This window comes from Mytilus californianus, unplaced genomic scaffold (genome assembly GCF_021869535.1).
Source record: "Mytilus californianus isolate M0D057914Y unplaced genomic scaffold, xbMytCali1.0.p SCAF_4, whole genome shotgun sequence".
In the NCBI taxonomy this organism is placed as follows: Eukaryota; Metazoa; Mollusca; class Bivalvia; order Mytilida; family Mytilidae; genus Mytilus; species Mytilus californianus.
This window is the reverse complement of record NW_026262690.1, coordinates 48045201-48069979: the sequence shown is the minus strand read 5'-3', so window position 1 is coordinate 48069979 and position 24779 is coordinate 48045201. Positions and strand designations below refer to the sequence as shown.

Below are 24779 nucleotides of genomic sequence, written 5' to 3'. Positions count from 1 at the left end.
TAAAACCAATCTTACGATTTTTCTATAAAAATTAAATGTTTTTATGGTCGAATTTTCCTTTATATTGATATATAATTTTCATGGGGTTACTGAACTCCCTTTTTATATATCAGCCGTTGAAAGGGTGTTACCGACGGGAAAAGATAGAAATTGCATGATGTCGCCGAAAAGGATTACGCAACGTCAAGTCTCCATCAGCAGAATCGTCGTCTACCAGCAATGAAATATTGTCACATAAAGACAACGACCGCTTCATTATAATTTGTTTCTCTTAGAGCATATTATCCTGCCTGAAAAAAAAGTATTAATTACCTATTATTATTTTTTAGTGATTACACGAGATCCTATGTATTTATTACGTATTTCTGGAACGATTAAAGGACATCTTTAAAAATGGACTGGCGTATATGCCATATGCTAAGTATATTGTACATTCTATAAAATTATAAACATATTTAACAGAAACAATAAAAGATCTGTCATTCAAATCGATTCTCCGAATGACGATATCCATTCAATGTTCACATTTTCGACCACAATTTTGCATGAAATGTTTGCTGCTTAACAATAAGGGAGGCGAAATATACCGCGCGACGGGAAATTCAAACTTATAAGCCGAAAACATACTGACAATGCCATGGCAAAATAAAACGAAAAACCGGCCAAAAGACAAACATTATAGTAAACAAAATACAACAGTAAACTTTTATTTACCTGATCGTTGCAGAAGGTCATATAAAATATATAAAATTATGTTTCAATGGCACGAGAACGCAACACAAAAATACACACATACTTCGAGCCCACTAGTACTGAATTAAATTGTCGTCTGGTCATTTGCAAACTTAAATGGTGTGTTTAATATGATGAAAGGAGATGTGGGATAAATTTAAATTATAGGCAAAAACCAAACAAAAATAATATTTTGAAGTTTGATGAATATTATCCCTACTTTTTTTTCCTATCCGTGGTATTGTTCCATTATTATAGTGACGATAGTGAATTGTTGCGAATATTTAAAAAAAAACGAAACATACAATAACAAACGTATAAGCGTTCAAACAATGTTTTACTAGTTTGTTATTGACATAATGTACAAGTATTTTGAAATAGATTCCAGTATATATCTTCTGGTCTTTTGTTACTCGGGGTTTCCCGTCAAACTTTTTGCTGCGCAATTCGCGCGCGTACCCCATCAACACCTCCCCTTTTTCTGCAAGGATTAGATCTTGCAATATTAATTGTTCATCTCGGACTTTGAACACAAATTAGATGACATAATGATAAATGTATCCAGTCTAGATTTTGTGAGCTGCAATTTAATGATCATGCTAACAATGTACTGAATAGAAAAGCTGCATGTGATTTTGAAGAACTCTTGGAAGGAGTTTTAACGTGTTGATTAGCTGTTGCAGGGATTGCACATCGCCAATGGCATTATGTGCATCGTAATTTATGCCAACAATATCCCTGTTCGTACTTCAGAATTTTTTGCAAAGTTTTAATTATTGCGAAAATTGAGAAGAAATACGTATAGCAAAAATAAAAACTCTAACTCTAAATTTTAATAGCAGCATTTGTATACAGTATTAACTGAAATCGCAATCAGTAGTGACCAAATTTTGCCCATTTTAAAATGAATTAATTGATGCACGCAGAAATTTCTAAATCTTCAGTATAATATGTACTTTGCTAATTATTTTTTTTTGAAGCGGCGGTAAAGGGTTTTCATGCAGTGGATTGCTATTTTTCCCTTACCGCATTTTCATGCTGGAAACTCGTTATTCACAATGTTCCATTTAATTCAAATTGACTGAAAAGCAACGTGTAAACTTTTTTTAAATTTTTTCGTTCATTTTGAAAGACAATTTTACTTCCCGTTTGTCCGTGCACAAGGCCCCATCCCCATTTCGATTCTCATTCAAGTTTATTTTCCTTTTCTCTTGCTTGCCCTTCTGGAGTAATTTCCGACATTATATTTCACAAATTTCATGTAACGCAGTAATTGAACTCTTTTGTTTCAATTTTATTTTTTAATATAAATTATTTGTTTTAATCCTTTGTTTTTTTAACACTTAGTACTTTCAAATTCTATTTATAGACCATATAGCGGACGTGAAAGAAAGCACTGTAAAAAAAGGTTTTTTGTTTGTATGAACATCCATATGTTTATATGTAAATGAGAAAGTGATTATATAACACGAATATCAGTATTAAGCATATAAAAGTGTGTTTCCTCTTTTTTGTCGAGGATTGAATATCTCCTAGTTTTCACAGTTGTTTTGAGAAATAAATCTATTTCTTTGTATGCAAATGTAAATCTGTCACTCTGTGACTATACAGTATATATTTGCTATGGAATTTCAATATGTAAAATGAAAATAAAACGTTATAGTGTAAGCTTTAATTTGTTTTTGTGCGAGTGTATGTGTGTAATGCATGTGTTTATAATATTCTTACCCATACTACATTTTGTATTCACGTCCCATATCAACATTCCCGATTTTTTAAGTCTCTGATCTGTGCCGTTTACCAGCGTTTATTAAGTTAATGTATGGACAGTTACCCCAAGGTATATACAAAATACTTCAGAGACAGATTCTTTGTTCTTCTAAACAGTTCTGTAGAAACAATGGTGCAAAGGAGTTCTTGCAAGCTTTAAGTTGGTCAGCTAGTAAACTCAACTCAATCACTCTCAGTCTCCGACCATCACGACATGCCAAGTTACTTTCATTTTCATGGGAGGGAAGCAATTTTTAACTCGGACAAGAAATTTCATTTACATACTTCAATTTTTGTTATATTTTGAGTGGTGCATTCAATACTCTTCCACCGAATTGACCATTATTCCGACGAAGCGGAATATCTTCCGACATCTTGAAAATATTTTTCTGGTGTACGGGAGATAACTCTCATAACAACAAACGTAAATTTTCCCGTTTTCCGCTAGAGGCGTTCATTTACGTACCTCTCACCTTAATAGAGACTATATGAAATATTTGACAAATTCGCAAAGGGAAAAAAAAAATAGTTCCACTGACCAGTTTCTAGACTTCGAACAGGCAAATGAATATGTGGTGGAGACTAGTAGTTTTTTTTAGCATTCAAACACCATCTATCGATCATGGAATAATAGGTTTATATTCAATATATAATAAAAATCAGATTTAAAACAACCCATTTAAACGTGAAAAATCAGAACCTTGCAAAAAGGATACCAATGAATCATTTAAATAAACAATACCGTATCAGAAAAATGCTAGCAGTCACTAAAAGCGATCTCAAATTACAAAATCTGTTAAATTATGCTGTCCTTTTATCTGATGTCAGTTGTAAATATGAGTAAAATTATAACAGTCATCATGCATTGTGCTGGAAAACACGATATTGTGTAAATATGTACAGATTTCAAGGCAGAGAGGAGAAAGGAATATCATGGAAACTTTAAAGATTCAGGAGATGTCAGGAAGTAAATTATATAATGAAAACTTATCAAAGCCAAAAATCGAAGAGGCTCAAACAATTTAAGGGAAGGGAAGAGAATTTAAATAATAGGCAGCGAAACCTGTTCTATAACCGAAAGAAGAACATTTATGTGACTGAATTTAATCACCTTGGATTAATCGTAGCAGTTGTCATTGGTTAAACAGTTGAAAGACGAAAAAAGAACGACTAATGGACGAAAAGAAAAATTGAGAATGCAAGAATACAATAAATAAAAAAGTAATAAAACCAAAAAAATTTAGAAGATATTAAAATGAAAGTAAAAATAATAATTAGACTACAAAATGATAGGTGGAGGACGGTATTGAAACATATAATATGAAAAAGAAACCCAAGACATTGTCCAAGAGGTTGAAATAATGTTTGTAAGAATTTAAGAAAGATGTTTAGTCAAACATCTTGATGACCTGGTAATATATCGTTCTTTAAAAGGATTTTTGTGTTTTTTTTCCTAAGTCAGGAACATCGTCAGTAATTTCGTTATGTCATATCTTTATGTTTAAAATTTGATGTTTATTTGTTTTTGTTCTTTATCCAATCTGTATATCCTGAATGTTTGGGACCAACACTTTTCCTACAGTATGGTTTGAAATATAATAATATTTTACACACTTTAAACCATTGTTTTGAAAGTAAGTAAGTAAGTTTTGGAATGAAACCACACTTACCACTATGTAGAGTTGTATAAAAATAAGAAGATCTGGTATTATTTCCAATAAGACAACTTGATAAATTCAAGAACACTTATCGTTATCTTGATGATATTTTTTCGTTAAATAATCAAGAATTTTCTAATTATACTGCCGAAATTTACCCAAAGGAACTTACTTTAAATAAATCAAATATAAACGGTAATAACTGTCCTTTCTTAGATTTAGATATTTCAGTTTACACGGGAAACTCTACACTAAAGTTTACGACAAAAGGGTCGATTTTTCGTTCCTTATTGTAAATTTTCCTTTTTTGGACAGTGATGTTCCTTTGGCAGCATCTTACGCTGTTTATATATCACAACTCGTTCGCTATGCCCGTGTATGTTGTGACGTTTTGGATTTCAATGAACGTAATCTATTACTGGCAAATTATTAAGTCAAGTATTTCGGTACCACAAATTACTTACAACCTTTACTAAATTCTACCATAGATATAAAGATTTGGTTTGAAAGTTTGGTTGTACCTGTAGAAAACTTATTTTTAACGGGATAGCACATCCTAATTTTTACGAAGATGTTGTTTACCCGAGCACGGAAATTTAGATACGATCCGGGTAAACTTATCGATCATTTAAATAAACTTATTCCAAAAGGTTACCAATTCAACACCATGATTAGATCTTTGAATATTGTTTTTATTGGTATTAATATTAATTTTGTTATCAGTAAATTATTTTTTTATATACATATGCACATTCTTGGCTCTACAATCTGTCGATACCTGTATCTTGGCATTGCACAAGGTCATGTTTTTCTCTGACTGGTAATGGCATCTTTACACTTAATCCATTGGAAATTGGATGCGTATTGATTGATAGTTTAGTCTTAGATACATGATTTTTTTTTATTAGTTGTTATTGACTTTGAACTAGCTGTCAGTAACTGCGAGTACTCTCATATCTGTACTTAGTGTCTTTATGTTGTGGGGATGTATAAATACTCTGCCACTTTCACTCTGTGTTTTTGTTAGATGTATTTCTGCTTTGGATCGATCTGTTGAGTTGAGCCCTTTTCAACTGATATAGTTTATTCTTATGTTGTACTGTTACACCACTATCCCATGATAGGGGAAGGGTTGGCGCGCCTTTAAACTAATTTAACCCTGCCACATTCTGTATGTGCCTGTCCCAAGTCAGGAGCCTGTAATTCATTGGTTGTCATTTGTTGCTGTATATCATATTTGTTTTTCGTTCATTATTTTGTACATAATTCAGGCCGTTAGTTTTCTCGTTTGAATTGTTTTACATTTGTCATTTCGGGGCCTTATATAGCTGACTATGCGGTATGGGTTTTACTCATTGTTGAAGGCCGTACGGTGACCTATAGTTAATTTCTGTGTCTTTTGGTCTGTTGTGGAGAGTTGTCTCATTGGCAATCATACCAAATCTTCTTATTTTTTTTTTATCTCCACCAGAGACCAAATGACGTAGAAGTTAACAATTATAGGCCACCTATATGTGCATATCTTTTATAATAAATTTTGGATTGGTAGTTCAAGAAGTCTGTTGAACAGTTTTTGTTCTAAAATATGCTTTGATGTGATTACATCTTACAGTTGAAAAATGGGTATCAATTTTTAGTGATCAAGGTTGTGCATGCTCTGAACGTCATACATGGTAAATACGTTGTTGTTCTTTTTGCTAAAAGTATCGTTACAAAACAAATTCTGCATGCAAACATCACTATTTTGAATCCCTCGTTAAAGAGTTTTTGGTCAACAGTGGTAACTCAAATTACACAACTAAGAACTAAATAAAAAAAAACATAAATTCTTTTCTCGTTTGTTATAATTGCAAAAAAGAAGATGTCGGTTTCCGTCTTTATATTGGATAACTAAATTACATAAGATCCAAATAAAGAACGTTAGATAAGATCTTCTAGATATTCTAATAAACACCCTTCAAACATGCCTCGGATAAATCAAATTTATTTACCTTGAGTAACACGACGGGTGCCACTAGGAAGTAGAACGTGCCTAACCTTCCAGTGCACATAATTTACCCAAATTTTCTTTGAAAGGGGTCCATTTGACCTTTGCCTTACTGTACGTTGTATTGTATACTACATGATTTAATATATTTGATTTTCTACCAGTAACTGTCTTGACTATCTTTTGTATTGAAAACCATGTTTACATTTCAAACTTTCATATTTGGTATAGTTTTAGGGATAGACCATTTACATGTACTGATTGTTTGTATATTTGTTGATTTCTAAGGGTTAGATTAAAACATTCACCAATAATATTAAGTAAAATGAAATCACTTGGAATGACGCGTTGTAACGTTACAGCGTTTACTGCTAAGTCGATTTTTGGTAATATCCCTTTGGCGTGGCTCGGTACTTGTATATACTGTCATTGTGTTATTGTTCCATGATAAATTTTTGTATTCTTGTCTTTCATTTTTGCTTATGTGCTTTGTCTGTATGCCACTTTGTTTTTCTTTGTTGGCATATTTGTTTGTTTTTATAGTAATTAAGATTATAACACAATGTTGACTGCTGTACCCCTATTTTTGAGATTTTTACCTATTATGTCTGTTTGTTTTGTTCACACATTGTTGTCAATATAATGGAATTTTTGCAACTGTCATACAAATGAGAGGTTTAGCTAGCTATAAAACCAGGTTTAATCCACCATTTTCTACATAAGAAAATGCCTGTATCAAGTCAGGAATATGACGGTTGCTTTTCCATTCGTTTGATGTGTTTGAGCTTTTGATTTTGCCATTTTATAAAGAATTTCCCTTGGAGTTCAGTATTTTTGTTATTTTACTCTTTTTCAATACGTCCGAAGCGCTTTTCCATCATCAGGAACTATTAAAGCCGAATTTTATGGGGGACTTTTCGATTTGAATTTTCCTTGGAGTTCGTTATTTTTGTTGGTTTACTTTACAACAGGTTTAGCATAATTGCTGATCCTCCCAGAGCACCTGTGTTCACCCTGACGGGCATTATGTTGCTCAAGCTTTAGTTTTCAGTGTAGTGTTTTGTAGACTTGTGCTAGTCTTTTCGTCGTGTTTCTTCTTGGCAATGCTGTTGCATGTTTTTCTTCGTCGTACTGTTTGTAGTTGCCCCTTTGGTATTTTCTCATATCTTTTTCAACGAACTATGATATCATGAAACACTACTCCGTATTGATATAAGTGGATGTTATACATATTTATAGATTATATTGTGTATGTCATTATCCCGTATACAAGATAAATTTAGATTTTATTGTGTTATATACCATGAAGTATTTTCAATTTATTGTGTTATATTTCATGAAGTATTTTCAATATGAATATTAAAGTATAAAAATCTCATTTTTAATATCCACGAGACAAAAATCAATACGACTTATAGTTTCTTCCTGATTTTTTTATTTTCTTGTCTAGGATATCTTTAAGCATGGAAAATCTTTACAGAATTTTAATATTTGTAACACTGTAAATCATTTTTCTAATTGATTCATACACCTTTTTTAAAAGATTTTCATATGTACAAATGCATAAACGTAAATGCCTATGTTGGACATGCAATTGATCCCCAGAGGTTTTTGGAAAAATGAACGATAAAAAATCCATTATTGTCATCAATGTTATATGGTTCTAGTTTATCCATTACTTGGATCATAATATAGATATGTCTTTTAATTAGACTCCATATTCCTTATTTTTAATCTTCTCTTAACAAATGGTATATTCTTTATTTCATTCCATTCATACATCGAATTGGTTATTTTCTGTACTTTCATTTCGTCAAGTAAAGGAAGATCTAGCAGAGCGATACTTTGATTGCTGGTACTGAACGAGGTTAATGGAGTTGGAATACGCAATTCATTTTCAATTTGTTTTCAAAACCACCATTTTGTAATTCTGATAAATATATTGTCGAATAATTATAAGAGCTGATCTTTGTGTGGACAATCAAGAAACGGATTTGATCATTACACAAAATAGGAGATCTACTAGTAAGCTTGAATAGAAAATTAAGATAGATTACATACAGGAAGCATTGTGAAATAAATAAACTAGGACAACACGATTTCATATCAGCAGCGACAGCACTTTGAGTTTTCTTTTAGTAGCTGCAAGGTTTTGTTTATTGATGTATTGTTTATAAAAGTAAGGACGTGGTATGATTGCTAGTAAGACACCCACCCATCAGAGACAAAAAGGACGAGTGTATAAACAACTACAGAGCACTGTGCGGCTTGCATCACTGAGCAATACCCATACCGTATAAAAAGCCATAAAAAGCCATGGCTTGACAACATGTGAAACAATTCAAAAAGAGAAAACAACAAATTATTATTTCATTATTAAAGTCATTATTCTGACTCCAAGCCGACCAGTATTTGCTCTTATTCCTTTAATCCGTTTGCTAAATAGCGGTGAAGCAGCAAACACCAATTTTAGAGCCTTTGATTTGACCCAGACGGGGATCGAATCAAGACCTCCCGCGATATTGGCGATCTCGCTACCACAAGACTAACGAGGCAGTTTTTGAGTAAAAAATATGTAAAGAATGCATCCAGTATAGTGGAATGATCCGAAAGTTGGCTTATATTGTACTATTATTATTGTTCATGAATGATGACCTATATTTCGAAAAGCTATTATCAACTCGCTTTAGGAAATATTAATTACTTTCTGTGATTACCCCAGTAATTTCAAAAATACGATACAAATTGCACTAAAGTGTGTAACTACTCATTAGAAATCATCCAAGGACACTTGTAGGTGATAATAAATCTCACTTCTCGGTAAAGGGTAAAAAAAAATAAGAGAGTAAATAATAGCGTATTCTATATTGCACTATAAAATACAAATGTCAGTTTTATTCTACACGGTATTAGTTGTAATTACTAGCGGCAGCATGGCTGTAGTCCTCCGCAGTTCAGCGATAACTTTTGATTATTACCCTTTAGATAACATAGTATGTGATTACTGCAGTCATAAAGAGTAACAGTTGAGAAATCGTTTTCCAATACCAATTCAATGACCTATGATTTTTGTTTGTTTCATTAATAGGTGTTATCAGTCATCGGCATCTCCAAGGAAAGTCTATCAAGTAGCAATTGACTGTACAATCCCAGTACATACAAATAATCATTGAGACAAAATGAGTGCGATTAAGATATTGCCTAGAAACTATAGGTTGGTACTGGGTACATAAACAACTATACAGGTTTCTGTGTAATTAACGTGATTTTAATTTCATAGAAGAAATATCTGTTGGTACGATTTTAAGCAGGAAATAAAAAATCAAACGTGGATGAAAGACAGACGACATCAAGACCAAAATCAAATAGTCTTGTTCTTTGATTCTCTTTCGGATTGACTTGTCTTCCATTTTCACGTTTTTACGGATTCTAAACTGTTTAGCAATTACGTATCTAATGAAAATGATGTTCTTACAAAACACTTGGTATGCAATAAATTCAATATTTTTCAAATTAATTTTTCCAACAGTGTTAGTGTATTGTTGCGTAGGAATTGCTTAGAAAATTACTTTAATTATAAATAATGTTGTATCAGAGAGGCGAAAGATACCAAAGGGACATTCAAACTCATAAATCGAAAATAAACTGACAACGCAAAGGCAAAAAAGAAAACGGCCAAAAAGATAAACAGCAGTACACAAAACACAATATAGAAAACTAAAGACTGAGTAATCACTTCTTATCACCACATAACCGAGTTTCGCCGTTTATGTTTGTAATCATATACCCTGCCACGTCCCGGTCTGTGTTTTTGTTAGTTTTTTCTGCTTTGTATCAATCTGATGAGTTAAACCCTTTTCAACTGATTTCTATTGTTTGTTCTTATGTTGTACTGTTACACTACTGTCCTAGGTTAGGGGAGGGTTGGCGCCTTCAAGCATATTTAACCCCGCCACATCCTTTATGTGCCTATCCCAAGGCAGAAAATGTAGTTCAGTGCTTGTCGTTGGTTCATGTCTATCATATTTGTTTTTTTGTAAATTGTTTTGTTGTATATTAGGCCGTTAGTTTTCTCAATTGAATTGTTTCATATATTTCATGTAGGGGCCTTTTATAGCCGACTATACGGTATTGGGTTTTCTCGTTGTTGATGGCCGTACGGTTGCCTATAATTGCTTACATCCACTTCATTTGAATTTTATTGGATAGTTGTTTCATTGGCAATCATACCACATCTCCTTATTTTTTATATTAAGTTTATATTTAAGAGGTCCAGCAAAAACACTTTAAGAAACAATATGTTCCTCATTTTAAATTATAAATTATATTTAAGGAGTAAAAATGTTAGTTCGATTGAAAAATGTTTAAACATGACAAATGGAAAGGTTAATGATCATTTTGAAAAAAAAATGCAAATATAAATTACATTTTGTCAGCAGAAACCGAGAAAAAGAGGACGAATGATTTGAGCTTTAAATGTGGACCCTCAAATTGAAAAAAAGGGGAAATTATCCAACCATTTCAAAATTATGATAATTTTATTGATAAATTCAATTTGATAATTGATAAAAATACCTACGAGTAATGATATATTTGAACATTGCCTTATAAATTTGTTTTGGCCTTCAAACATTGTAATAGAGATAATAAAAGCACTTTGAAACAGCTTAATGTCATATCGATGCCCGGTTTTTGGGAGTGCATTGCTCTCTGCACATTCAAGAACGATTGTAACAACCCTTTGAAGAGTCCGAAGACGACATTTTACAGTGCCAACTTTCGATCCGTATCAAAGATACCGGTTATCCCAATATTAATTGTTAATTTGTCCTCGTCCTGAATATGCACGAATTACACCAATATAAATAAAGGCAACAGTAGTATACCGCTGTTCGAAACTCATAAATCGATAGAGATAAAAACAAATCCGGGTTACAAACTAAAACTGAGGGAAACGCATCAAATATAAGAGGAGAACAACGACACAACAAAAACACAACATTAAAAATGTAACACACACAGGAACGAACTATAATATAACAATGGCCATTTTCCTGACTTGGTACAGGACATTTTAAGAAAAAAATGGTGGGTTGAACCTGGTTTTGTGGCATGCCAAACCTCCCGCTTTAATGGCAACGTCAAACACAACACCAAAACGACAACATCACATGACAGGACCACAATACAAATAAATGGGAGAACATATAGGACAAAGAAACACACGAATAATAGCTAACAAAAGGTACTAGGCTTAAAATTCAATACGCCAGACGTGCGTCTAGTCCACACAAGACCATCCAGTGACGCTCAGATGAAAAAAGCTTGAAAGCCAAAAGAAGTACAAAGCCGAAGAGCACCGAGGACCAAAACTTCCAAAATGTTGCGCCTAACACGGCCAGGGTTTTCTGCCTGGGACAAGAACATCCTTATTATTTAGAATAATTTATAATTTTGCAAACAGTAAATTTTATAAAATGACTATATAATAGATATACATGATAAAACCGAAGTGGGGACTAACTACATAATAAAAACGGATACATTACATAAAACAACTTAATCCAACATATAAAAATACACAGCCGAGTTAGCCAAAGCATCAACGAACAAAGTGACGTCACATTTGAAATTCTAAAAAAACACACAAAGTGACGTCACATTTGAATTTGTAAAAATATTTCCCAAAAATAAGTTAGGATTAGGATTGATTCAAGATTAGATTTGTAATACTGACATTACATTTATTAATAACAATGAAAATTACAATACTTATTAATATCAAATTGTGGTAGTAATTAGATAATTAATTGTATTATCTAGATATGTCGGTGTTTCTTCTGAATCAAACTGTAAACCAAATATATCGTATAAATTTCGTTGAACCAAACTAAAATCTAATAAATGAAGGGGTGATTAATTATCTTTACCATAACACACGAATAAAACAGAAAAGACGTTAAGACATTTGACAAAATCCGACGAGAATAACAAATATAACATCAAAATTAAATACATGAATTTGGGATAGAAAGGTACCGTGACACGTCTTATATAGACTCTTGAATTTTGAAGAGTCGGAGTAGGATGAACGGATTATATAAACCCGTAGGCAAATATAATACAAGCCCAAACGAAAAAAATATAACATAATTTAAATATGAAAGACAGGTACTTAACGTCGAAGGCGTTAAGTACCTGTCTTTCATATTTAAAATTCACAACAACTGTATGTTTTATGTGGGGCTCGAATAAAAAAAAATAGGCAGCCTTAACCAATTACTCGGGGACGAAACGTCCACCAGCATTGGCATCGAACCAATTGTTGTAAAAACTCATCGAAGATACCAGGCTTATAATTTACTACACCGGATATCATTTAGTCTACAGATGACTCTCCAGTGGCTATCGAAATAAAAGTTGACAGCCCAATGGAATTTGAAGAGAATTGCAAATCAAATATTCCAAAATTGTTGTGCCAAATCTTGTTAAAACCATCTATGCCTGGGAGTAGAAACCATTATAACATCTTACATATTATTTCTGCGTTAAAGTGAAAAAGCCATAGATTCCTATTCTTTTATCAAAACAAATAACTGTGGAAATATAATTTTGCATTAGTTATAGTATTAAAGAATTTACAATTTTTGTGGAGCAAAATAATCATTCTTATCGTACTTCCCTCGTTTTAACAAACCAGACTTTTCTTTTCCTTGATGGTGATGTTCTTTTGCCTTTGGATTATTGATTCTATGCATACATAAAAGAAAAAATAGTATACTATAACGAGACAGCAACTCACCAACGATATTACATGAAAGTTGTCAAAGAACGATCACGTGTTTGCAGTAACACGTCATCTTTTGATGAACATTATATTTAATATAAAAGGAGATAATAGGTTAAAATACATACGTCAATAAGGCCCAAGAATACAATAAAACAATAAAAGACATAGAGGTCACCTTAAGTCTTCAACATAAGCAATGTCTCTTTACCAAAACGAATCAATGTAATAATTTAAGTGACAATTAAAAGCTCCGGCTAAAACATTTTTACAAACAAGTGAAAGTATTTCCATCAATTTTAAGGAGTGAAAATGTTGATTTGATTAAAGAATGTTTTAACATGACAAATGCAAAGGTTGAATCATTTAAAAAAAAATATGCAAATATAAATCACATTTTAATAGCAAAATTTGAATATTAGAACTTTTAAAACTCAAGAATGGAGAACGAATGATATTAGCTATATTGTAGGCATATATTATATTCAGATTGGTTATATAATATATATATATATATATATATTAAAGATAAAATCACCTCCTTTATTCCGTTGGAGACACTTTACAGAGCCTACCCATTGGATTAATAGTTAATTTGTTCTCATCTTGAATATGCACAAATTACACCAATTTGCTATTCGACGTTAAGTACCTGTTGCTCATATTTAAATTTACTTATAATAGTATGTTTTGTGTGGTGCTCGAATCAAAAACAACTAGAAGCCCTCATCAATTACAAATTTCAAGAGCATTGAAAATCAACATTTCCAACAAATCACAGCAAGCTACTAGACTACTGATATTCTCGGGGCTAGCAGTGGCATCCAAACAATGGTTGTAAACACTGATCGAAGATAACAGGCTATTAATTTAGTTCACCGGACATAATTTAGTCTACAGATGACTCATCAGTAGCGTTCGAATCATACCGATTAAAAGCCCAAATCGAAGTTGAAGAGAATTGAAAGCCAAATATTCTAAAAGACGTTGTCGCAAATCTGGCTAAACTATCTATGTCTGGGAGTAGAAACAATTATTACTTCATAAATATTATTACTACGCCAAAAGCAAAAAAGCAATAGATTCCTATTATTTTACCAACAAATTAAACATAAATTTGAAATAGGTATAGGATTAAAGAATTATGCTATTTTTGCCATATTACGGAGCAAAGAATAGCTCTTATCGTACCTCCCCTTTTATAAAACCAGACAACTTGTCCTTGTTTGTGATGTTCCTTTGGCTTTGGATTGTTGATTTGTTGATTCTTTTCATGCATACAAGAAAAGATGGTTAACGATAATGAGACATACTCACAACAGATAAAACATGAAAGTTGTCTAAAATTAAAGGAGATTGTGGGTATACGGCAATAAGGCAATGACATAAGAATACAATAAAATAATAAAAGACACAGAGGTCACCCTTAGTCTTCAACATTAGCAATGTCTCTTTACCAAAACTCGAACTCTAAATTAACTCTAGTCTAGACAACTTATAACTAAATTTACAGACTGCCATAGAACATCTATCAACGCCAGATCCTTGAAGAACAAACATCTTTAATGTTTTATATAGACAAAGAGATCCACTGAAGAGGTTCCAGACTTTGGAAAAGTACATTATCATGTGGCGATTCTAACTTGTTTTTATAATTTATCTCCATCAGGAAATAACAATAGGTATTTAAAAAAACTGGTCAGAAAGCAAATAAATGCTTAATAAGTATAATAGACGACAAAAACACAAGTAAGACATAACCCAACAATACCGTATCGAATTCCATGGTGATCAGTTTTATTGTAGGAAACGTATTAACATTGGTTAACCATTAACCCTCAGCAACTAGTTGTCCAGCACAACAACATGCCAGTAAATTTCCAGAACATGAGATACTGAAAAATGTGAGAAGTTACGAAGGCGGCAATCAAAAACTATGGACAAAAGACAGACGAAACCATTCACAAAAAAGAGGGATGAAAAGACAAACAGGTATAAAAAAAAAACACAGCACAGAATACATAGCAATGATAAATCCACTAAATATTGCTTTTAACAACATTGGTTAAAATAATCGCTATTCATTTGAAACACCGTCTTACCTGATATAAAGATTCTCCGATTATAAGAGGTTTTGGGCCAAAGAAACCACAAACATTTATTTTAAAAATATAATTTATCTTAAAAAACATATATTGTGAATGTTCATAATTAGAAAGTGTATAACGTGATTACATAACTACATTGCAGACATTCTATTAATGTGAATTTTCATTGGCTTATGGTGAGCAATCAGTCAAACATAATTTTCATACAAAAGAGATCACAAAAAAATCACTCGGAAAAAAAAAGCAAAAGTATGGCAAGCCGTTCTCGTCAAAACCATGTTTAAACCACTTTTCACTGAGAATTAAAAAAAAAAACACACTGAGATTAAAAAACCTAAAAACACACACTGAGAATATGAAAATTACACACTGAGAATTGCATAAAAACCCACGGAGATTACAAAAAATGAAAAACACACACTGAGAATTGAAAATCACACACTGAGAATTGAAAATCACACACTGAGAATTGAAAATTACACAATGAGATTTCAAATTGACACACTGAGATGAAATAAACTGAAAAACACACACTGAGAATTTGAAATACACACTGAGAATTTAAAATTACACACTGAGATTTGTGCGATCTTTTTATGTGCACATATCTAATTAGCATACTTAATCTGAATCTATTACAAGCTTAAAACAACTAGAGACAGAACTCGTTAGTCCTTCAATTTGGCGCTAAATGTTTTATAAAAAACATTAAAAATGCAACGTATAGAAAAACTACGTTATCAATGACCAATAGCACAAGAAAAATACCCACTTACTCTCATTACAAAATATAACCAAATGGTGAAAACCTTTATTAAAATTATAAGAAAACAATAGAACAATCTGCAAAAATACAAACAATGCTGTGAATTTTTTTCCCAAGTGCAACAAAAATATAAAAGATTACCTTGCGAAATCAGGGTAACAGTTGAAAGACTTTTGAAAAGGGACCATGCTTAAACAGTTTTAGGCAAAAAATCCCAATATACTGTTAGTAATAATCTGAATTATAGGCAACAAACTTATGAATATGAGTTAGCAAAAAAAGTTGTTAAGTCTTGAAATTTATTACGAATGTTGGTTGTAGGAACCGCATTTCATTATAATGACAAGAGTTCGAGAGACCAAGAGATTAATCTGTTGAATTATTCATCTCATGAATATTCATTAGTAATTTGCATATTAATCTCAGTATGTATTTTTGAAATCTCATTGTGTAATTAACAATTCTCAGTGTGTGTTTTTCATCAGTGTGTCTTTTTAAAATCTCAGTGTGTAATTTTAAATTCTCAGTGTGTGTTTTTCATTTTTTTAAATCTCAGTGTGTAATTTTAAAATCTCATTGTGTAATTTCGATTTCTCAGTGTGTTATTTTAGGTTCTTAAATCTCAGAGTGTAATTTTTTTCGAAAGAATGGTTTAAACATAGTTTTGACGAGAACGGCTTGCCATACAAAAGCTTGATAAATTCTAATACATATTTTAGATATTCATAATTTTTAACCGTTTAGACGGGCGATTTAAGACTATTAGTATAGACGATTTTCTATAATTGGAGACTATGCTGACAACTTTTAAGATTTGTTGTTCTTATTTTGTATTTAGGTTGCTGTCTTCTTGTATCCAATGTCCTGTGTTTTTTTTGTACTATGTAATGTAGTTTTTTTAAATAAGTACTTAAATTATAAAGATTGCAAGAGAGTTTCTACCCAGCCGTCCGAATAACGGCCGTGGGACTTTATTTAACATTAAACCATTTTTAATGCAGATAAGTGTTATGGTATTATATAATTGTTATGTCTGATTTTGTTTCTCCTGGACCTACTTTTAATTCAATTATATATTTTGGATATACAATTAAATAAAAGTATCCCCCTTATGATCATCTATTCGAACGGATGATATACTGATATTTTGTATATGATTTTTTAGAAAAGGAACGAATCTGCCTAATATAACCGGCTTTGGTTATGATGACTTACGTTGGACAGCGAGGTTTTCTCTTTGATATGAAAATAGGAAGAGGATATGATTGCAAATGAAGCAACTCTCCACCAGAGACCAAATGACATAGAAGGCAAGCAACTTTCGGTTACCGTACGTCCTAAAAATGAGCAAAACCCATAACGCTTACCAAGCTTTAAAAGGCGTGGAAAAGACCCAGGTAAAACAATTAAGCCTTCTCGGCGGATATATGTTTTTTTATTATATTTATTTCTGAAATATAGCTCAAGATCAATTTAAATATATCTTGAACTTGTGGGGAACCCATTTGTTTTTCTTAGATAGGGTTCAAAAAGGTGTTAGCTATCTTTCTAAAAGACAAATGGTTGCAATTAATAAAGATTTGAAGCACCATATTTATAAGCAGTACACGTTTCATTTCATGTTGTTGCAGAAGAAACACAATTGTCATGTTATATTAAGAGTTTTAATATTAAGAGTGAAAATATTCACTAATAAAAGCGTCTCACTCGAAAATCATTCATCAGTTAGAACCGAATTTGAACTACAATTCAAAAGTATTTTGTGAAATATATGGGGAAAAAACGCGGAGAAAATAGAAATCAACTTAATAAGAAATAATGTAAATGATTAGTAAATCTAAAAATAAAACAGAATATGCAAATGGCAGTTCTCCAACAAGAATAAAAATTGCCGGTTTTAATTGTGTTGGATGAAATAGAATTCATAGTAAACTTCAATGTTTACTTTGATGGAGAGTTATCTCATTGGCACTCATACCACATCTTCTTATATCTATTTGAAAAACAAATCGAAATACGAGAAGTGCCCGGGACAGCTATTTATGTATTTTATCAAGTTTAAATTGAATGATCTTATTCATTTTAGTCTTATCAGCTAAATGGACGATCTCTACATAATAAAACGCTCTAAATCAACTTCTGACACATATTTAGGAATAGCAGACAAAACAGTTTAATAACAAATAAAAACTTCATTTTCGGATGTTTACTTAATTTGCCTCGTCTATTTAATGTTTTCAGAGACAATTGAAATGTCCATGCTATGTATAACATACTTGCTTTTAACTAATAATTTATTGTATTAAGACACTATCCATTATCACAAAACATATATCGTTTAAAAATGTTTGTTCACCTAGGTGAAGAAATTGAACGAAAAATGTCGTAAGAAATAATCGATTTTGCTTGGTAACATATATCCATCAAAATGGTTTATATTATCTACTTTACGTCTTAAATGTTTTGTGCAAAAAGAAACCTTAAGCTTGCAATGAAATTAAATCGTTCCCATGGGTCAAGAATGCCATCTAATAAACAAGTCTTTGATTTCGACTGCAAACTTCTATACCAAAGATACAATTCCCCTTTTTATCTTGTTCATATTAAAACTAAAATTCATTTCCTGGTCTAAAGATTTCAATTAAGGGTTTCAATAACTATCTGGTTAATATCCATAAATCATTTAAACAGATTTATTCTAAGAAAATTCTAAAGAGGAAAATATAGTACTCCCTATATTCTGTTCAAATATCATTCTTTTAAAAAAAAAATACTTTCCGAGAATTTTGCTCTTGGATTTTCTAATTCTAGTAACCTTGACTAATTCTAGTAACCTTGACTAGTTTGGATCATCAACAATAACTATAAAAGGAGATCATATGAGTATGTTTTTTCTCAAGTTTCTACATGTAATAATTGGTAGTGTACAAGACATTATTTTCTATTGAAAGAACTTCAAATAATACTAAGGTTAGCAATTCCTTAAGCAAGAACATCGTTTTTACCTATCAACAAACTTGGAATTGACTTTTTGATTTTTTTTCATCGTTTAAATAGATTGACGAACGTTAGTACTGTCCTGCTAATCTCGAGCATTTTGATAAGAGCACATGTCTATTTGCACTCTGGGTTACACAATTAACAATTCTCTAACGTGTATGTACGAATTTCTATAATCGAAAGTAAGGTTTTCCCTGGATACTTCAGTTGTAATTTATTGACAGTTGAATTTGGATTCAAAATTATATACATCATAGCATCCATCATGCCAATTCATTATTTTTCAAGATACTGAAAGAAAAAACTCTTTACTGAAAATAAATATCATTTCTAACAATTGTCTCAGCAATCTCAGAGAAAAATAACAATAAAAAAAAACCAGGTTAAAAGTAAAAATTGTTAAAAAAAAACATACATTGGAATAAATTTATAATAATAATTATGTCATTAAAAATTTATAAATATAATAATGTCATTAAAAAGTATCCAAACTTTTCCTATGTTGCAATTGTATTGCTTAAAAAGACATTTAGTAAGACAAGTGAGTTTTGCTTCCCATTAGATATTACTCAAATGTACGATAATAACAGTCTATTTTAAGCATCACAAACCACAAAAGAAAAAAAAAAAAACATATGAACATGCATAATACTATATTTCTACTTTGATTATATGGTTCTTGTTCAAAAATTAAGACAAATCGATGACATAATATGAACCACTTGATAGTATTAAAATACACCAGTAAGATTTGACTTGAAACAAGTAAACGTTCAAAGAGGGTGTTCAAACACCCTTTGGTGGCTTTTGAATAAGCATTGCGTATACAAATAACCCAATCCGTGATCATAGAAAACGAATGGTTATCACAACATATTAATTAGTCAGTGTAGGGCGACGTCAAAGCTGCTTTGTCAAAGATAATATCAGTCCGACTTGATGTATCTGAACTCTTAACATATATAATTTGATGGGACTATGAATGGCAGTACAAATGCATTGTCTTAATGTTGTTAAGTTTTAGTAAATTAACTGTTTGTAAAAAGGAGAAGGAAAGACAAGGCCCTATAACATTTTTTAGAAAATCAAACGGCCATTGTCTGTCAGATATCCATATTTGCTTGAGGCCTTCTAGCTGTTTGCATTTAGGATAGAAACTGCACACAGTACCAAGCCCCCCCCCTCTGAAATCTTGTAATTAATATTTAGATTTGAACAGCAGCACTTACCCTAAAATGTACTTTGTCACAAGAGTCTTTTACAGAACATGTTGATGTTGATAGCTCATATTAATCTTTACCAAAAACTATGTGTAAAATGGCAATTATAGATCAGATAAGTGACATCACAAACAACATCTCTGAACTTAAAGTGATCACTTTATAACTTAAATAACGATGATTTTAATAGGGTTGAAAATTTAAACTATAATTTTTGCATTGTCAGAGGTCAAATAACTGCTCTTATCGCGCCCCTCCCTTTCATAATTGCCAGTACTCATAGGCAAAAAAAACAAGGAAAAATAGGAACACTGTAAATAAATTATATAATGTTGATAACAACAATAATGTTAGTAATATTAATAATAAATCGGTATTAATGTATGTTTAGATATATTATGGATCCATATTGTTATGAAAAACAAACTTTTCATATATCGATACAATATTAAGTTGTCATTCACATACACAAAAGTGAATAAAAAACAAACGTACTAAATTTGCTTGAAGACACCACGTCCTTCATAATAGAAAGTTATTTTGAAGCATGTCCTTGGATACTGTATTTTTTAGAATCGTTTTATTGATCAAACCTTCAATTCAGGATGAATAATATGATTATTCTTTAAAAAGTAAATTATTTTGATTCTCTAAATAACACTTTCAGTCGATTAGGAGATTTGTTTGTTTGTTCTTGATAAAGGAATTTAATGTTAAAAAGTGACGCGTTGTTTTTTTAACTCCTGTAGAAGTAATGGATTTCATAAATCTAAATACTTTGACCAGTATGCGTACAATTCGATCAGAAGCACAATGATTTAATTGAAATATTCACCGCAGCAATCTGATGTTTAAAAGACTATTTTACCGATCAAACAACCAAGTGTAAACAAATCTCTTTGTAATATCAGTGTGCAGTCATGCTTTAAAAATAAATATGCAACATACATGATAAATGTAAACATTTGATACGCAAAATTAGATATAAAAATGATTTTCGTTTGACTTGATTTATACATTGGCATTTTAGTATGTCACAGATGTGATGTTGAAATTGATTTCTGATTTCCCTTAAACATCTTCCTGTCCAAGTTTTCTATCTAATATGGCCATAGGACCAACAGGTCCTTGGAAACCACCACCGTGTGACGACATTTGTCCTCTTTGTGCGGTTTCCCAAAGCTGTTTTTGCATAAGTGCCAGAGAAATTTTGTTAGTATGTAGAAAATCCTTCATTGATATCATTTCGTCTGAATTGCGTCTATCGGAATCGCTGTCGCTATCTGCTTTGTCACCCTTTTTATGTCGCGCACTTCCGTTTAAATGTCTGGGTGTAATGGCGTTTCTTCTTCCTCTCGATCTTTTCCGGCGTCGACAATGACAGTTTAATTTAGAAATCATCCAATTTAAAAACTGTTTTATCACAATGGATGTTACATTAAACAAACTATATATACAACAACAACCTAAAACAATAAATATGAAATTTCCCAGGCGATAAAAGTGTCTATTTTCATAATCATCTTTTTGACTAACCACATAATCACCAAATCCAATCGTTGCAAAAGTTACAAAGCAAAAATAAATAGCTTCAAAGTACGTCCAATCTTCCACCGGATAATACATCGCAGAAGCACAGCAGGCGACAACTACAGCTCCTAACAACAAAATAAGCATGACCCAATACACCGAAGGTTTCCATGTGTCTAATTGTTCATCGTCCGAGATATGAGAATTTCGTCTATCTTTATTATCTATACCTTTTATTCGTAGTTTTCTTTCATGAATTGCTCGTAGGATATATGCAAGGAATGTGATGATTCTTTCAAGAAATAAATTGAAAAACAGTATAGCGCCAGCGCATCCTAAAAATCCATAGAAAATTAACAGTATTTTCCCACCAATCGTTCGTGGCGTTGTCATACCAAATCCTGAAAATAAAATAATGTAATGCATAAATTTCTTATTCATATAAACAAAGTTCGACTATATGTAAAGGGATTAGTGCAAACAGTTATCTCTATAAATACTGGTAGTAGGTGGTAAAAATGTCACAAACATTTTAAACAGTACTTAATATCACATATATACACTACTTTTTCGTATTTGAAGACCCTCCCAAGGGTAAATTGGGAATACAATTATGGTCACTTTGGTCTTCTTCCGACCGGCAGTAAAACCTTTGCTAAAGTGGGGCGTCCGTTTGACTGTGTGGGATGTACAAGTACAAAGCGACGTCCGGTCAGAATGGGGACGTTAAATCCTATGCCTCGTGTAAAGAGAGTACCATACCCTTGTAACAACTCTTCGAGGGGTCAGTAGATGACCTGTTGCAAGGCAAAATGTGTGTCCCTATCCAATATATCCTCATTTTCTAGTGGCAGTCCAAATCCTTGACCTTCATCCCGGACGACCTTTATTAAGGACCTACCTGCTGTATTTAATTGTTATTTTGTTTTCGTCCTGAACATGCATGAAATATTTGCCAATGGACGTTATCAATTAACAATCAATCAATCGTATTTGAAGAAGGTTTTATTTTATGATCATCTCGTATGCTACGACGTTTAACAACGTCGGAGTTTAAAATGTTCAATTTTATATACAAAAATCTCTTTTAAAGAGATATGCTATCTCACTTGTTGAGTTGTAGCATCTAAATTACATATTGCAGGTAAAATGGTCATCCGTGTATAGTATACGAGAAGATAACTTAAATTTGCAAATAACTAATAATTAATAATTCGTTCCCGTTTCTAGTTATAAACTATAACGATTGTCAAACCGTGTAATAGCCCATTTTTTATGGTTTATATAACTTTGTGACATATATTGAATTAAACTTGTCATGTATCTATTGTATATAAAGCAAAAGCGTCAATTAGGTGTGAAATTGGATAAAATACCTCTGGAAGCATCTAACTGTTAAACGACTGAAGTAGAACTCAAATACAACTGAGAGACTCTGCCAGACTAATTCACATCCAACGTTACAGCATCCAAAACCTTAATTCTGAGGTTAAACTTTAAAAACGTAACTTGAAAAATGACTATCATATCAGAAACTGAAATGAAATGTTTGTACATGTATGTCTATCATCAGAGTGTAAGAACCGGTTGTAGACCTGCACAAAGAATTCGAGTCTTATTTCAGTCTTTTGAATTTGTTAGGGCAATTTTATATACATATAATCAATGTTCAGTTAATTCGACAAGTTCTGGTATAGAAAATGAGACTGTGCTATTTTCATAATTCCTAAGTTTTATTTGCCCGTCAGAGTCAATTCAAACAAAGTATTCAGATATAAAGCAGCATTTTTTCTCTCTATAATATCATATACTATATACAAGTTCAGATGGATATATGTACTCCATATGAAAAAAAAATGTTATTGAGTGAAACGACATCTATATATCTGAAAGTAAAATTAAACGATTTTGCGAAATGTTTTTCTGACTTCTAATTATAAAGAAAGGTTTGTATATATTCTATTTCATACGAGTGTAAGATCAAGTCGGATAACAGGGGCGCACTGATAGGACTCACTTGAATGTCGGTCAAAATGTTCATCTGTTTGGAATCCATACGATTTAATTATAAGTAGTCTTGGTAAGAAAATATGTTTAGCTGGGATTACCAGATGTATTCTTGATTCTAACCTCTTAAAGGAGTCATGGTAATGTTTGCCTACGTGAGTTAATATGGTTACAGACATAGACTACATGAACGTATTGAGCATGCGGAAAAAAATCTGGACGATGAAAAAGAGCATGCAGGATGATTAAGGAATATATAACCCTCATCAATCTGATTCTTTGACCGGCTCTGGCTTTACCTTTTGTCCTTTTTGGTCTATAAGCTCTTCATTTTTTTTATAAGTTTTTGATTTTCAAATATTTTGTTCTCAAGCATCACTGAAGAGACATTTATTGCTCATCGCCCTTACTAGATGAATAAATGTATTAAATAGTTTAGTATGTTTAACAATATTCATGATTATGGACGCAGTCTAGCTATATTCTTTGGAAGAACAAGCAAAGATCCCGTGATGTTATGATAATCCAGAAAGCTTTTTCGAAATTCACTTCATAATAACATTTCATCGGGAACAAAAATGACATTTATTGAAGATTTCATTTTCAAATGTCATAAAATGAAAAATTATGAATTTAATGAATAATTAACGCTTTTAAATGTCAATCAATAAAGTCGATTATATATAACAAGAAAGTACGAAATAAATCTAATCTGAATATATTATTAAATCAATTGATTTCTGATCTTCTGATGAAATAATCATTCTTTGTCATGAAGAATCGAGACTTGAAAGAGTAAATTTATTTTATTTATGTGAAAATAGCCCTACATCATTGCTGCCTTTAATTAAGTATATATCTAACTATTTATTTCTCTGAAGTAGGAATAATCCAGGTGACTGGTCCATTTTTTTCGAATGTTTCTAGTTAACAAAACACAAAAAAGCTAAATACGAGATGATATATGAATTAAAACTAAATTTACTCTTCACTGGGGACATTAAATCAAGTAATCCGTGCAAATGGCTTGTTTTTTACTCTTAACTATTGTGTTGTTTAACCAAGATTGCAAATTTCTTTGTTTCGTTTTTTTTTTCTCAACTTAACAGAATATTTCTTAATGATATTTAAGGTAAACCAGGGGTCTTCATCAAATTTGATAGATTTTTAATGAATGCCAAAATGTAGTTTATATCATGCCTTTTTCAAAAATA

General features: G+C 31.7%; 1 protein-coding gene across 1 annotated transcript in view; it reads right to left on the bottom strand.

The window, feature by feature from the left end:
* Nucleotides 1-15091: 15091 nt before the first annotated feature.
* Nucleotides 15092-24779, bottom strand: part of LOC127738146 (potassium channel subfamily K member 12-like) — a 59466-nt gene continuing 49778 nt past the window's right edge. Inside the window, exon 2 of the mRNA XM_052249285.1 lies at nucleotides 15092-21959. Within this exon, the coding sequence (XP_052105245.1) occupies nucleotides 21100-21959 (860 nt within the window). The 3' untranslated portion in view covers nucleotides 15092-21099. The remainder of the gene's footprint in view (nucleotides 21960-24779) is intronic.